At 42.8% G+C, this 15,874-nt stretch overlaps 1 protein-coding gene across 1 annotated transcript in view; it reads left to right on the top strand.

The window, feature by feature from the left end:
• The window catches only part of ofcc1 (orofacial cleft 1 candidate 1), a 117,197-nt gene that overhangs the window by 86,875 nt on the left and 14,448 nt on the right, over positions 1-15,874 (top strand). Inside the window, exons 17-20 of the mRNA XM_070986664.1 lie at positions 821-1,072; positions 3,750-4,002; positions 4,422-4,585; positions 7,890-8,049. Of these exons, the coding sequence (XP_070842765.1) occupies positions 821-1,072; positions 3,750-4,002; positions 4,422-4,585; positions 7,890-8,049 (829 nt within the window). The remainder of the gene's footprint in view (positions 1-820; positions 1,073-3,749; positions 4,003-4,421; positions 4,586-7,889; positions 8,050-15,874) is intronic.

Raw genomic sequence — 15,874 nt, 5'->3', positions numbered from 1 at the left:
TGTATACACCTACTTTAGCGTTGGTCTAATTACTGTCAGCTGGGACGATGAGGGTCATCAGTGTCTGCTTGTGTTGACATGTTCAAACTATAATAAGCGGGATGTCTCTGCATGTTATTATGCACACTAATTTACTGTACACACAAACACGCTGTACAGTGTTGTATGTGGGGTGTAGGCCATTTTTTATCCTTGGCTGTTACCATTCTATTGAAACATATATTTAATTTGCCTCCTCTCCTCTCCTCTCCTCTCCTCTCCTCTCCTCTCCTCTCCTCTCCTCTCCTCTCCTCTTGCCTCCACTATTCCATCTGTGCCCTCTATATGAAAGGGAATAGTTGAGCAGGCCTGACAAAGGGCGGCACAGAGGAGGCAGAGGTGCTGAGGGAAGCTGAGCACTGCTGGAAGGGATTCCTATCTGTTTGTGTGTGCGCGTATGTGTGTGAGAGTATTTGCGTGCATGTGCGAATGTGTGGCGATTTGAGAACTGCATCAGGCAATTAGAGTATTCAGAAACCTATAATGTACTGGATGCATTTCATGATGGCAAAAATATGCACTGGAATACTATTTGTGATACAAAGCAAAGGAAGTGTTTGCACTGTGAATCCAAAAATGCACGTCATTAGATCAAACTATAGCTTTTGGTCCACCTAATGTTAGCTTGTTTGATAGTTTAAGGATGACGCTCATATAAACTGTTGTATTAAGATAAAAATTAAATTAATATTATTATTATTGTTGTTAGAAGAAGAAGAAAAAGTGAAAAAAACTTTGTTGTCATGCGCGGTGCCTCTGATTCTACTCTGTCTAAAACCAGATCAGCACCGACTGGAGCTGCCCGCTGCCCATCTCGGCTGTCCGACCGAGCCCGCCTGGCCCTCCGCATGCTGCCGTCTGAGCTGGGCCTGCCGTTGCCGTGGCAACAACAGCCGCATAGTAGCTGGCGTGGCTCCGTTCGGCAGCTCGGCCTCATTATGCCGCTGCTGGCTTTGATGTGGTTTGCGAGGCTCTACCTGCATTACTGCAGCCAGTGGCTCTACCTCCAGGCCATAGCAGTTCCTGTCAACAAGTGAGTTTGCTTCCTTTGATATCGCCCTGAAAGCGCATGCACACACACACGTACTGTATGGGCAGGGGGAGCGTATGGATATGTACACACACACACACACACACACACACACACACACACACACACACACACACACACACACACAGAGCAGAACTACATAGACACCTTTGGAGCACACACATCGCTGCTGACATAAATGCCGTTACATGGGGGGCAGATACATACTTAGATTACCAAAGCACAGAGGCAAATTGCAGATACACACACGAACACTCACATGCAACACAACACAGACAGTATGCAAGATCTAATGCACACGCAAAGTATAGTTGTGGTGAAATGGGATGGGTAGGGGAGGATATGCAGTGCGTCTGAGTGAGTGTGTTGGCAAACATGCACACACACACACACATGCACACATTGGATACGCCCAAATCATCTGTTTGGAATCCCCCATTAACATTTTAACAAGACTCTCTCAATATTAACAAACCATTGCAGGGGGAGTTTGTTGATTTCACCACACGGCTTCAAGTCCCAAAAGGCTACATTATTTGGAAGGAATTTATTGTTATTATATGGTACACAGCATTGATAATAAACAGCAATAAGATACCGCAGAACTGTTAAATCACATCTCAATGGCATATGGTGCTGATTTAATTCATCACAATAAAACAAGCTGGCTGCAAACATGCATACATGCAGGTTTTTATTGCAATAACATGGGGGTGCAAACATCACGCGTTAAATCATGGAAAGTGATGGAGGAAGGCTGAGGGAGGGAAAAAAATGTGGCTGGGTTGGAAAAAAAAAAGAAAAAAGGATGGACTGAGGGGGTGGATAGGAGTTGAAAAAACAAAAATGTGAAAACAGAGGGGGTCAACGTCAGATGACAACTTCCACATGTCCGAATCTGCTGCTCTCCCTCCGAGCATTTCTCTCTCCATGCAATGGCCAGAGCTGGTGGTGCCCAGTGAGAGAGAGAGAGAGAGAGAGAGAGAGAGAGAGAGACAGACAGAGAGAGAGAGAGAGTGACAGTCAGAGTGGCTAGTGTGATGACAGGCCTCCCTCCCTTCTTGTTTTTATCTCGCTCTCTTCTTTCCTCCTCTCTGTCTCTCTTTGTCTCCTCCTTCCCCATAATCCACCCTTGGACATCAGCGGACAGGAAAATGTGCCCAGGAGCAGCGGAGTCTCTGGCCCCAGTGTTGCCTCGTCACCTATGAGCTCTCCTTTCTTCCTCCCTATTTTTCATTGTTGTTTGTTTAATATGCTGACACAAGTTAAAGTAATAATACAGTTTTACAGAACTAAAAGTAAATGCAAAAGTTCTCATTTCTCACTATTGACCCTGCCCCTGGTTTGCATATATAGTTACGTATATTATGTATTATTGTATGTAATATTATTTGACTGTTATTGCTGATGCATCAGTTTGTAGCTGGGTCATTTGGGGCCAATACTATTTTCCTGTTAAGTAGATAAAGGCACTTTATTACAACATATAATGCATTATATTACGTGCTTATCATAGGTTTTAAAATCTAATCTGCTAAATAACTAGTAACTGGAATTTTCAAATGAATAGAGTGCAGAAAAAAAATACTATATATCTCTGAAATACAGTGGAGAAGAAGTATAAAGTAGCATAAAGGGAAAAGAACAAGTGCCTCTAAGTTGTACTGCAGTACAGTCGCACTGCACATGCTGAAGCCATTATAAAAGTAACCACATGCAGTTATGACATCTCAATCTCAGCCACATTCGAAGAGATACCAAACATGATTTAATAGAGAATTATGCTGCCATCGTCAATATTTGATATGGAATGATGCTGCCAATGTCAGAATGTGATGTCAAATTTATTTATCTGGAAAGTTTCATTGTATCATATCGAGATTCATTAGAAATGAGATATTTCGTTGTCGTTCCTGGAATGAGATTTAACAGGGCAATCTATCTGGAAAATAGAAGCCTACAGTGTCAAAAATAACATTAAACTCGTGTGTCTGTGCCAGTCATTCGGTGAGATAATCTCTGTGCCAGAGAGGGACTTTTGGAGGATTGAATCTGTGTGTTAGGAGATGTGCCTCAGATAAAACACCAGTGGACCTCCACTGTCAGATTAATGGACAGAATCTGAGAGATGCTTGACTCTTGGAGCAAATCAGATGGAAATTAATGAGCAAAAACTGGACCTCTCCTCTCCCACCACTGGCTCTACCTCCTCCTGACTGATGGGAAGATTAGGAAACTCATGAGGCTTGCGGTAAATGGAGGAGTCTAACTTACAATAGCGGCCAAGAGAGGCTCTCTCAGGTTTCCATCTGATTTGTTTTAATACAGGTGTTAAAACTGTGATTTGCAGCATCTGTCACATACACATTATCAAGCAAATGAAAGTTTTCTTTCAACATATCACATGTGACCAGTATGGCAACACATATTAGTAATACAGCCAATTGTAGTGCAAGTTGTCATCAGCCTAATTAAATATGATTGAATCACAAACAATAGCCACAGACAATAAAACGTAGTGTGTGAATTGCTGGAACCAGTTGCCCTTGAGCTGCAGAGCATCACAAACATGCTCCATGTGTATTGCCACATGCACACACTTCACACTTCAGTCTACCCACACGCACACATCACTCGCCTCCGTTTCCTCTCCCGCCAGATTCCAGTTTCACGCGCACACGGTGGACCTCATATACCAGAGTTCGTTGCTCCACACCCAGGAGGAGCTGGCGATGGTGGTGGTGGGACCCCTGACCTTGAACGCAGTAATGTTCCTGCTGGTTCTGATCAGATGGGGCTGTCAACAGATATTTGGCTCACTCCCTTCCTTCACGTCAAAGTTTATCATGGCTCAGGGAGTGTGGACAGTCCTCGACCCCCTGGCAGTCTTTGCAGTGGACGCCGTCCTCGGGGTAAGTCACTTAAAAATAACTTGGACACTTGTGCACTTTAAATAGGAGTTCACTTTATCTTGGCAAAGTGACTTTAGATTACAACAAAAAAAAAAAAAATGGGGGGAGGGGAGAGGGTGAGAAAGGAAATGTGCAAGGTTAGATGGGTGCCATTTTTGGCAGTTGGATTTTGTCAGTGAGGAAGACTGAAATGATTTGGACTGTTGTGAATCAGCTGACAAGAGACAATGTCTGCATCCGCGGTAAACAGCACTGCTATATTTTGTACAAATTCCTCTTCAGCCATCACGTGATCCTCTTTTGATGAATCTCTCTCCTGGACAAGAGCTTCCCCATATTGCAAATGTCCAGTCTTATACATGTAACATTGACAGATTTGACTTTTTCTTCCCCTTTTCTTTCAATCTCTGTCTCCTCAGCGTCTCGCCTGTAGCCCAGACACACCGGTGGGAGACGCAGCAAAGCTTTACTGGCACTTCCACCGAGCCGACCAATCAGGTGCGGCAGGAGTGGTCATCACTCTCTTCCTCTACGCAGTCCTTTTCCTGCTCTCCATCACCATCCTGTTCATTTACCTGCTCAGGTGAGACGCACACGGAGATGACAACCTGATCCACTTTCATTGTGCAGCCTCAGAACTTCTGAGTGGCAGAAAGCAACCAACTTCATGTCAGCACACATCATAATGATTCTGGGTCCATTGGATCCAGTTCCTAGTCCATATTGGTTATGCACCCCTGACTTTGAGCTCTGTGTCTGACCTTCCTGGTGGCTGAAAAGCATAACAACACAGCTCAAGCCAGGAATTATCATTTGGGTATTTTTGAATTGACGCACCCTGTAGGGACAGTCTGCCAATGAAGAGGAAGACCCTTTCTCTGGCCCTCACCAGCCTTCTATTCTCAAGCACTTGTTCAGAAATAACTCCAAACCCTCCACCCCCGCAGCTCCATGCCATGTTCCACCCCGTCCACCATTTCTTTCCCTGCTCCGTCCACAGAAAAGCACAAAAAAAAAACCAACCAGAAAATGAAAACAAATGTTGATTTAATCCATTTTGATTTTATGGTCGCACGGAATTACTTATGCAGTTATGCATCAACCTCACACATCTACACACAAACACACACAGAGTTATCAGACACAAAAGCAGAAATGCACGTATGCGACGTGCAGTCGCCTTTTTTTGAACATACCATACTCTGCAATTGGTTGGAAAATTGAAAGCATTTCTAATTCAAAAGTTAGATGTGTTTTGATATAGCGTGAACATATAACCCCCTTACATTATCCGATTAGGCTGAATGTTTTGCATGGTTGGTATCACTGCAGGTCTCATACATACTGAAATGGACTGCATATACATGGTGGTGAACACACATACTCTATCTTAATACACTGTGTGTTCCACTCATGTCTTGCAGATTGAGGTCACTCATGCTGAAGCATTCTCTTGCTAGGTTTGTATTATATTTTAGTAGCTCAACACCTGAACCAATTTTTCTACAAAGCCTTCGTGTCCTCTATGAAGCTGTTAGAAGCTCCCTGATTGGTGGCGATGAACAGGAAAAACAATGTGTGAATCTCTCACAGCCTGGTTTAAGAAGGCTGGTCCCAAACTGCTGAAGCAAACATCGCCTTTTTTCTCAGTTGTAGAAAATCACAGGAGATTGACACTGCGTTGCAATGTGAGGGCGTACTTAAACACACACTGCAGAACCGCTGTTTCCAAATTTCCAGCTTAAAAGATGACTATTGCACTTTTTAAATAATAGAAGGACATCATTTTTTGCAGCATGGCAGTGGAAAAAAGTGGAAGGGCGGGTGATAAATTACTGAATAATGTAACTCAGTATTCATCCAAGGTGTGTTCTCCCACCCTCATATAAGACCAAATTCCATTAACGGCTCAAAATGTAAGAAAACCCTTATTGAATTAATCAGTTTGAGATTGGCGGCCGAGGAGAGGGTGCCATCTAATTTCAGTAAGCGGGACGCTTATCGGGCTCCAGCTAAATGGACAATATTAAAACAGCAGCCGGGAATAATGACTTCTGCCACTCAACCGCCACACGGGTTTGTATTGAATGTAGGCCACGAGGCTGAAGCAAGGCTGATAATTTTATGGGTTACAGTTTCCTATTGGCTGCAAGGAAGGGGCTCTGACACAGAGCGTGACCTATTTCTAAAAAAACGCCTCGGGCTATATGTATAGATAGAATGGACTGTTATCCGTTTTTAATTACATTACAGGCGGCCTTTATTCACTGGCTGCAAAAATACACATCAGTGATGTGTTTTACACCTCTATCCTCTTTGAAACTTCATAAACACAAAAAAGGGACGATGATATATTGATAGTGGTGCAGCTACGTCCAAATGATTACAAGGTTCAAAACTAAAAAAAATAATGCAGTTTGAGTTCCCTCACACGAACACTGTGTTTGTGTGCGTTTGATTGTGTATATATGTACATAGAACATGCAGTTTAAACATGGACGTAGGGGTAAAGGGCCAGTGAGTCATTGATCACTTCTTCTTAAAGGAAACATGCACTGATTGGCTGTCATATCATTTCGCAAAAAAAAAGAGTAATTTAGCATTGAAATTCAGTTTGAATATATTTATTGTACATAGGTTTCCCACACAAAAATATCCTTCCCTTTTTATCCACCGTGTTCATGTTGTCATGAATATTCTGTTGAAATGTATTCCATAAGTTTATGTCCTTAAGGTGACCCCCCACACTGAGGAGGAGCCGATGAGAGCCTCATCATCCTTGTCATAGCACAGATATAAGAAACACATACTTACATTCAGGGCACTCCCAACACCAAGGAATTGAGCCAGTTTTAAAACACAAAGATACAAAGATGGTGAATTCCTCCAAGAGAGAGACTGCATAAATGAATGAGAAGCACAATTCAAGTGTAGGATGAAAATGAATGCATGCTATTCCTGTGTCTGAGGTCAAGATTTTACAAACATGCCTCTCCCAAGAGCGATGGGGAATGATGCTAGGTTCAAAGCTCCGTACCAGCTTCTTGTCAAAATCCCGGTCTACTTGATGTTGGTTTTATTTGAGAGTTGATTACCCTCTGACAGACTAGAATCTCTATGGAAGGGCACAAGGTCTTCTGGTTTTGATGGTCAGCCAAGGCATTTGTTTACAGACATGGTGATTCTTTTTAGGGGTTGGCTGCATGCACCCTTGTGTGGCGAAAGAAAAATAACACTTTGGTGATGTGTGCTCATCTGGAGGTATGAATCAATATGCCTTCTGCTGTGCCGAACGTTTTCTTGTGACTCAGGCCGGTCTCTCCAGACATATCTGCAACCAGCACGTCCGTTGCATCTGCCATCTTTGAAGCTCAGCATTAACACTGAAGAACATCCCAGCATCGGACTCCCACACGTTAATAGATGTACAACCACGCAGACACACAGCCAAACACAGACATCGCTACAGTCAGCTTGTGTTAACAAAGTGCTTCCCACTCACAGGCCAATTTGTTTGATTCCTTTTGCTCTTTCATTGTGTTTGAATTGATGTATTATACTTACACTGCAAACATGCTTTGTGTAATCAATAGAAGATTCATGTCTTGTTCCAGCGAGCTGGGATCACTGTGATTTGACCTGTTCTATAAAAGCCAGCCAATATGACAGTGAAAAGGAGGCCATGATGCTGTTTGGTGTAGAGGTGGCCACACAGCTAGTTATCCACAATTATCATCTGTGACACAAGGCGAAGATGCATGTATTTCCTTGCTTTGACATTTGACCCTGCGTGACCTTTCCGGGGCAAAGACAGTGATTCAGTATGGCGTCACCCCTGCTACCACCTCCCCCTCCTCACTTCTTCTCTTTCACCCCACACCTTGCAGATTCCACAACGGTGGTCGCATGCTGGACGTCTTTCAGCGGCTCACAGCCAAGCAGGGGACGTACTTCCTGCCTCAAGACCTGGAGCTGTCCAATCAGGAACTGAGCTACATTGTCAAGAAAGCGGAGCAGTGGAGAGGCTTCAACGGGGAGAGACGCAAGGTAAACATCTCACCGCACTGCGGCCTCTCCTTTCTCTCTAGACGATGCTCTTCTCCTCAAACCCTCGGAGATTAATTGGGCTAATGGATGTTTTGCTAACGAGAGAATGAGCCAAAAGGTCACTGATACTAATCTCTTAGATTGGTGCGTGTTTAGGGGAGGAACTACAGTCAGTTGTTTGTAACCCCGGGAGGTTTCTGCCATGTGGCGCTGAGTGAAAGACTGGCTGGGGAAGGATGAGTTTGATACTGAAAGGAACATGTAGTGGCAGCCCGTGATGGCATCACACTGTTCACCAGCACCACGTTCAATCTGGTCACTTTAACGAAGATATTACATCTGAGAGGATGTATAGAATAGGCTCATTTTGTATCATTGCATTTTCTTTAGTTACATTTCAGAAAGCTGAGAATTCATCTCAGAGGTCTTTAGCTTCATTCTAATTAGTACAAGATAATTACCAAAACAGAAACTCAGCTAGCGGGCTGCCTGATTAGTCTGTGGAAACCAATTTCTGAAGATATTTCATTAAAGAAAGACTGCTCAATCAACACACATACCGGGGCGCATATGCTGCACTGGGCATTCTCTTAATGTGGACAACTTGGTGTCACGGGGAATGCAGGATTCCAGTTCACATAACTGCATGTCCCCATGAAATTACTATTGCTGGGGAGAGGCTGTCGCGTGTTTGACAGCACAGCGTAGGTCGATGGTGATGACACAGGGAAGGGCAGTGTATTAGCACCGAGCCTACACCCGATGTAAAATCTTTGCATAGTGATTGAAAATGTGACTTGTTGAGATAAGGGAAATGGAACACAGCGATCAAACCGCAGCCCACTTTAATTTGTTCTCTAAGATTTGTTAGTGGCACACATCGCTCGGTGTTCCCCGTGTTCATTAACTCCGTTGCTCTTTGCTTGCACAAGTTCACATGGCCATAAAGGGGTAAAATGGAGCGAGAAACTACAGTAAGATTCTCCACTGCTGGTGAAAGATGGACCGACTGTTAAGAAATCATGCACAATTTTGTCTTACAAGGGAACGAAAACAGGCTAGGCTAATCCAAAAAATGTTTTGTGAGGGTCAAGGTAGTTCATATTTGTATGACTGCAAAAATCCAATCACACGAAAACCACGAAAAACTTCTCCTCTGTGAAATCCTCACAAGTGTTAATGGAGGCAAACGACGTCTTTCCAAACACAGACATTTCAGTACTGAGTGACAGAGTTTCAGCCGATGAATACATGATTCCAACTACTGAATACAAGATTGTATTCCTTGGAATTTGTCACACACTTCACACAAATGGGACTAGTGATTACAGTTACCATTACAGCCATCATGGAAAGCCTGGTAATGCTACAACAGAAAAGATCATTTGACTCATTGATTAAAACTAAGCTCATGAAAAAGACAGAAAATGATGAATATTGATGCAAGTCTTGAAAAGGGCGCATTTATCTCACTTGAAACTATCTTATGATTTGATATTAAACTCACAAGACGATATTTGTGTTATGTGTAACTTCATGCATACACAAAGTCCTATTTTTTTCATGTACCTATCTTGTAAGCCTTAATGAATTGCAGCCCCGGCTCCAAAAGGCGACTACACTACTGCTAATGGGATGGTGATGGACCTGTTTACTGGGAGGAAATTGAACCTCCCAATGTTTGGAGACTTTGAAAGAAATTACACTCCTAAAGTTTGTGATTAAGCAAATGCTTCATTTGGCTGCTGATGGCCTCTCGCCTCGGTGGCACTGCTAAATCATCCGTGCATTAGTGCACATCTCCCTCCACAGCAACACTTACAGCATACTTCATATTGTCTCTAATTTGGCATTATTAAACTGATAAAACGCTAACACGTTAACACATTCCCCAGCATGATGAAAATTTAGGGTTATTGCATTTTATGATTTTTACATTATTCAAGCCGGCCATTTTTCATCAAAATAAGATGGGCCTTGCCATTATTTCATAATTATTGTAACAATTTCTCCTGTGAAAAGGGTCACTTTCCTAACTCAGCAAAGACATATCCCTATTAGACTAATTTGCCTACATGCAAATTTTTGTCATTTTTCCCTCATTAACTATTTATCATAGACAGGAAAAAAAATATATTCATGAAGGCGAGCAAAGGAGCAGCCCGACAGAGCTGAAACTAATATTTTGCAACTCTAATGATTTTTTGCATCCTTAATTAGATAGAATAAGGTTGATATGATTAGGTCAGGATGTAGTGTTTTTCATTAAAAATACATTTCAGAAACTGTATTCCAAATGTGCCCTTGCAATTAAATAATGAATCCGACGCATTCCTTATTACGGACCCAATTAATATCAGAGGCAAGGGCGTAATTTTAATAACAGTGGGCCACGAGGCCTTCATTAGCTGAGTGAGAGAAAGGAGGGATGAGGAGAGGGAAAACAAGGTACTCACAGGAACAGCAGCAGTCTGATATTGAGCCAATTTTAGAAAGTTATTGAACAGTGCACTCTTAAAAGGATAAAGTATGACATTTTCAACAAATCAGATCTGGGGCGACCAGGAGCAGCAAATGCCTCTTGTTTGTTTTAGCTTAATGTGATAGCAGCTGTATGTCAAGTGCCAGACAGGGCAACTGAAAATGGAAAATGATTTAGAGAATCACTAGTGAGAGTCTTTTAAGGTTAATCTGCTCCTTTAATTTAGGTTATGACATGCATCAGCAATTTTAATACCTCTTCTGCAGCACCCCATAGAGGTGTTTGCGCTGCACTGGATCACAGGTAGCAATCTGTTGCTTGATTGTGCATCGGTCAGGAAACCTTTAGAAATATGTCAGCCAGTTTGCACTGAGCTTGACTGACCAAGACACTTCACGCCTGGAGTTTCAGGGTTTCTTGTACCTTAACTTCTATCACTGGTCAGATCACCTGCACCTGTATCAACTATAATGGGAAAACACACTGGTGGTGCAAGAAGACGTAAAAAATGATCATTAATTTAAGATATACATAAAAGAACAGGATAAAGGTTGACATTAATTGAGTATTTGCAGTGTGCAGAGCATCAGAGGTGAGAATTTACTGCTGTATATACTAGACAGGAACATAACAACAAGGTAAAGTTAAAGCAAGCAAAACAAAATGCAAGATTTTAATCAATCAGGTTAAAACTAGTCCTCTGGATGTGCTGTATGTGCTGTAACTTAGAACTCAGCAAAACCTCTCTGACGCTGTGTCTCCCTCTAGCACTAAAACAATAAAAAAAGAATCCACATTCAATAACCAACCTGCAAATGGCCTATTATTATCAAACTTGTAATTTTCACAAGGCAGTCATAAAACATAATCTAATTTTTACTTTCTCACCAATTAACTTTATATTATAGATTCCTCCATGCCATATGATCATTTGAGTTGCTGCAAGGTTTAAATATTACTCTCAGGTTAAGATGTCAGCAGTAGAGCTGACTGGCTAAGCTAAGAGGGTGAATGAGTCAAGAGCCCATCTACCTGTGTGCTCTTTAATTTGATCGCAGGAAGGAAGGAAAAAGAATGAGTTTCCGTCAAAGATCATTAGCCCCAAGTGTTGTGGATAGCAGCTGAGAGAGGTGGGGGGGGGGGGGGGGGGGGGGGGGATTTCCTCACCCACCAATTATGGCATTTTTTATAATTGAAATTCTTTAAGACTTACTTCGCACTTTTCAAAACCACACTGCTATTTACATGTATAGCAGATGTCACACCTTTTACACTTAGTGGGCTGTTGCTCCGTTCTTGCTTCAACCACAAGAGAAACTGTTTGGAGATTATGGTCGTGACTTTGTTTTTGTTTTTTCATTAATGTAATATTTTTAGAACCGTCTGGTGAAGTGTGATTGATTGGTCTTTGCATTCATTATCTATGTCTATCTAAGACATAATTACTGTAGTTATAAGTGAAAAACACGTCGAAAGTTAGATTTCAGCAGCAGTCAGCTCTCCAGAGCAAACTGCAAAGATACTAAGATATTTAGCATGAAGGCTAACCAAGCCTGTGTAATAAGACAATCAAAAGTTGACAGATCTTGATAGAAAACTGCACTCGACACTGTAGATTAATCAATTAGACGCAAGTTTGACGAATGAAACAAACAAAAAAGAATCTCTACTTTCCGAATGCTTTTAGTGCTATCATGCTCTGAGCTAGTGAGTGTGCTACCATGCTCCACATTATACTGGTGCTTCAGTAATGAGCCCCATTAATTATGTAAAGGCAGTGATGCAGATGGACCTAATTAATTGTCTCCCGTCACCCCCTTGATTACTGTACCTGGAAGGGAGGTGTTAATTTCTGTAATACTTAAGCAGGTACGCAAACTGTTTTGTCAGAGCCACTGCTATGACAATGACAGAGTAGAGCGCCAGCTTACCCGCTGCAAAGCTCTTTTCCTGTTAATTCACCAAAAGGAAACTTTCCCAGTGGTGGTGGTGGTGACATTGTGATAATTGAAGGAGAGAGGGAGAGATTAAAAGAAGTGAGGGGAGGGAGGGAGGAGGGAGGGGGTCTGTGTGGTGGCCCTGGAGATGTTTTCGCAACCTGATTGCATCAACATTTGCGTACCTCCGTGCCGTTTGTCTCCGTATGTCGAGGTAATGGGTTACCAGCGGGCGAGTTTGGGAACACCCAAGGTGCTTTGCAACAGCATCATGGTTGGTGGGGAGTAAACCTGTTGAGAGTCAAACTGCACAGATTGGAGAGGTAATGATAACCTGAGTCTGGGAGGCTGGCTGTTAATCATGAAGGATGTGTGCTCCATCTTAAATGACAGCAGCGACACGATGGCACCACCTGACCAGAGAAATACCAGGGGTCGTCCTTTTTCCTACCAATTACCTTGTGACAAAAAAAGGAAAATTGTAGCTTTAATCTCATTGCAAAAGTTAATTCAGAAATATTCTACATTGCCTCGCCTTACAGACAGAATAATAAGCTGCAGCTACAATTTGTTGCAGAACATAAACTTGTGAAGCCCTGAATAGCCTTAGGAAGACACACCTCTTCCACCTTACTTACTATAATTTCATGTAAGCTATCACTATAAATGAGGAGGTTTGACATCATAAAATCTGCATGGCATGTCCTCTAAACTCTCTACAATAAAGCAGTTCAGTTGAAACTCAAGACAACGACACACAGTAAACACTCATACTCATAAAGCAGCGCTTCAACTGGTTTGCCCATCAGTCTTTGTGTCCAAATAGTACAGTAAAGTGAGTGTGAGGCCACCTGAGATGCACATCTACACTCGAGTAACGGAAGAAGAAGCACATAAGAGGAAGGCGGACAGAGGGAGCAGTCGGCCATGACAGGATACACAGGAACCGCTGTCACACAACAATAGAACCCTCAGCTCCTGAAAAGGAACCCACAACAGCAACACAGGAACACCAGGAGAGGAGAGGAGGAGCTGAGTGCTTCAGTAGCACAGGAGGGGTCGTCTGGAGTCAGAGGGCAACTGCTGGTCTGTGGTGTGTATGTGCGTGTGTGTAAGTGTGGGGTCACTGGAGTCCTCCCAACCCCCCAGTAACCCCTACCAGGAGCAATGTGGTCAGTGGGCATGCATGTGCGTATGTGTGTGCATTCATATGTTCAGCCCGTGCACACTGGCCATTTATACACTATGTCTGTGTGTATAGCGTCATGTGCGTTTGTAAGTGTGAGTACATGCACGCGAACCTTCCCGCGCACTTGCACATGCACGTCACATCAGAGTGGCTTCTTCGATAACAGCGGATGGGTGTTTTTTTTTTTCTTCGTTTTTAGTGGACAGCGCTGAGGGCCCCAACGGCCCCAGGCGATGGCAAGCGGGCAGGCAAGGACAGGAGCGACGTAGCAGCAAGCACAGCTTCCACAGTCAGAACATTAGGGAGCTCAATATGAGATATGACTGCAAAGGCTACATGCCTGTGTTCCTGAAAAGGTCACGGACTTCGCTGGGCAGTAATGTGTGAAAGCGGTGCACAGTGGTTTAAAACAGAAGAGAGAGAGAAAAAACAGATAAAGATCAAACACATGTACACTCACCTCCTTTCTCAGTTCATGAGACACAAAACGCAACCATGCAGACTGACCCATTCAAAGCACTGCTAGGATTAAAGCAGAATGAATTCAGTCTCTTAGAATTGTGATTCTGGAATAACAGAGAGTGCTGTTAATGTTCAATGACTTAAAAAGCAACTTTCCCTAGAACAGCCCTTTTAAGAGCTATTTGCAGCATTTACCTCTACCTTAAATAGAGCTATGGGAGGTCAGCTGTTCTCCATCAGTCTTTCCCTTGCGCCCTTTTTTCAGTTAGCATTGTTCTCTGCGATACACATGCCTCTTCTTTGACCTCTGTTTAGCACCGTGCACAGTAGCCATACATAGCCTCCTCCAGAGACAAGGAGGGCGTTTGAGGGCATGGACACTTGAAGCGTTATTAGCAGTGTCTCATTGGGTCTGCAGACACTGGTAATTTTGGTTGTTTAACAAACAAAAGTTGACAAATAGGTGATCACTATGACTGCAGGCTAATTTTCTATATATACTGTATGTTATGGTGCACTCTTCTCAGGTAGCTTATGACTCATAGGCTCTGTAGTGTCAGGGTCACAGCAGGGTTCACTCCTTTAGCCCATAGAGCCCTGTCAGAGGGCGAAGCCTCTCTACAGTGGGGCAATGGTTATGTATTATGTAAGATCTACATTTTCATCGTATATTTTGAGGTCTTGATGTATTCAGGAGTTTTGCGTAGTGTTTTCTGACGCCTTTCTTATAGATTCTAGTGATTTTTCGCTTCAAGAAGGAGAGAAAACGTCACTTTGACTGTATTTTGTTTAGCAGTGGACAAATCAGATTAAAATCTAGATTGTTTGATTGATTTTTATTGATTAGTTTTGGCATATACAATACATTTAAACAATGTTAAATACATTATGCCTTATATGTTTCTTATATCCAAAAGCAGATGTTAAAATATGGGGTCATCTTTTAGTAATATATTTTTGTCAGGCCAATTGATCACTCTCGTTCTGTGAACAAAGAGAGCTTCGGTTTCATCCTGGTTTTGTTTAAATCCCACAGTGCGATGCACTCGCTTCCCTCACAAACGTGCCACTGTAATGTCTCATTCCATTTCTAAACAGGCCCATACTTCCAGCTTTGGTAGACAGAGAGAGAAAAAGGAGAAAGTGTTCCAGTATGAACTCGTTGGTGTGAACAGTTTAATTACAGGGAGTGTCAGCCCCATTGCTTAATGTGTCCCTCACAATTAATCCAGGGAGAGGATGTCATTATCTACCAAAGCCTGGGCCTGGGCAGGCTTTTCTGTCAGAGTGAAAGGAGGGAGGGAATGAGGGAGTGAAAAAGAGTCAAAAGAAGGAAGCGCTTTTCGTTGGCAGCCGGCAGTATGGTCAACCTCCATGTCACACATAAGGATCAACCTAAGGTTCTTAGAGATTGTATCCAAATATTGTACTCTTCAGATTGTTTCGGACACTCTCCTCTTGTGGCTCCATCAACGACAGAGAGATTTCGTCCTTAAATTTCTTTATAATGTGAAGCTTTGCGCATCAGCTGTCAAAACATGTCCAGCTGGAAGAAGTTAGATTGAAGCCAGGTTTTCACCACTTTGAGACGCTTTTCCATCCTTCCCTCCTTCTCCTCATCCTCTCCTTCCCCTCCGTCCTCCTCCGTAAGGACAAGGCCTAAGGAGCCTGCTTCGTTTCCATCCCTTAATGTGAAACAGAAGGCAACAAATTGGACTGTTAAAGAGTGAGAAAAGATTTTAGCAATTCTGCACA

The sequence above is a fragment of the Chaetodon trifascialis genome, chromosome 18 (genome assembly GCF_039877785.1).
Source record: "Chaetodon trifascialis isolate fChaTrf1 chromosome 18, fChaTrf1.hap1, whole genome shotgun sequence".
In the NCBI taxonomy this organism is placed as follows: Eukaryota; Metazoa; Chordata; class Actinopteri; order Chaetodontiformes; family Chaetodontidae; genus Chaetodon; species Chaetodon trifascialis.
Note: the sequence above shows the minus strand (reverse complement) of the source record. Positions and strands in the feature narration are given on the sequence as shown.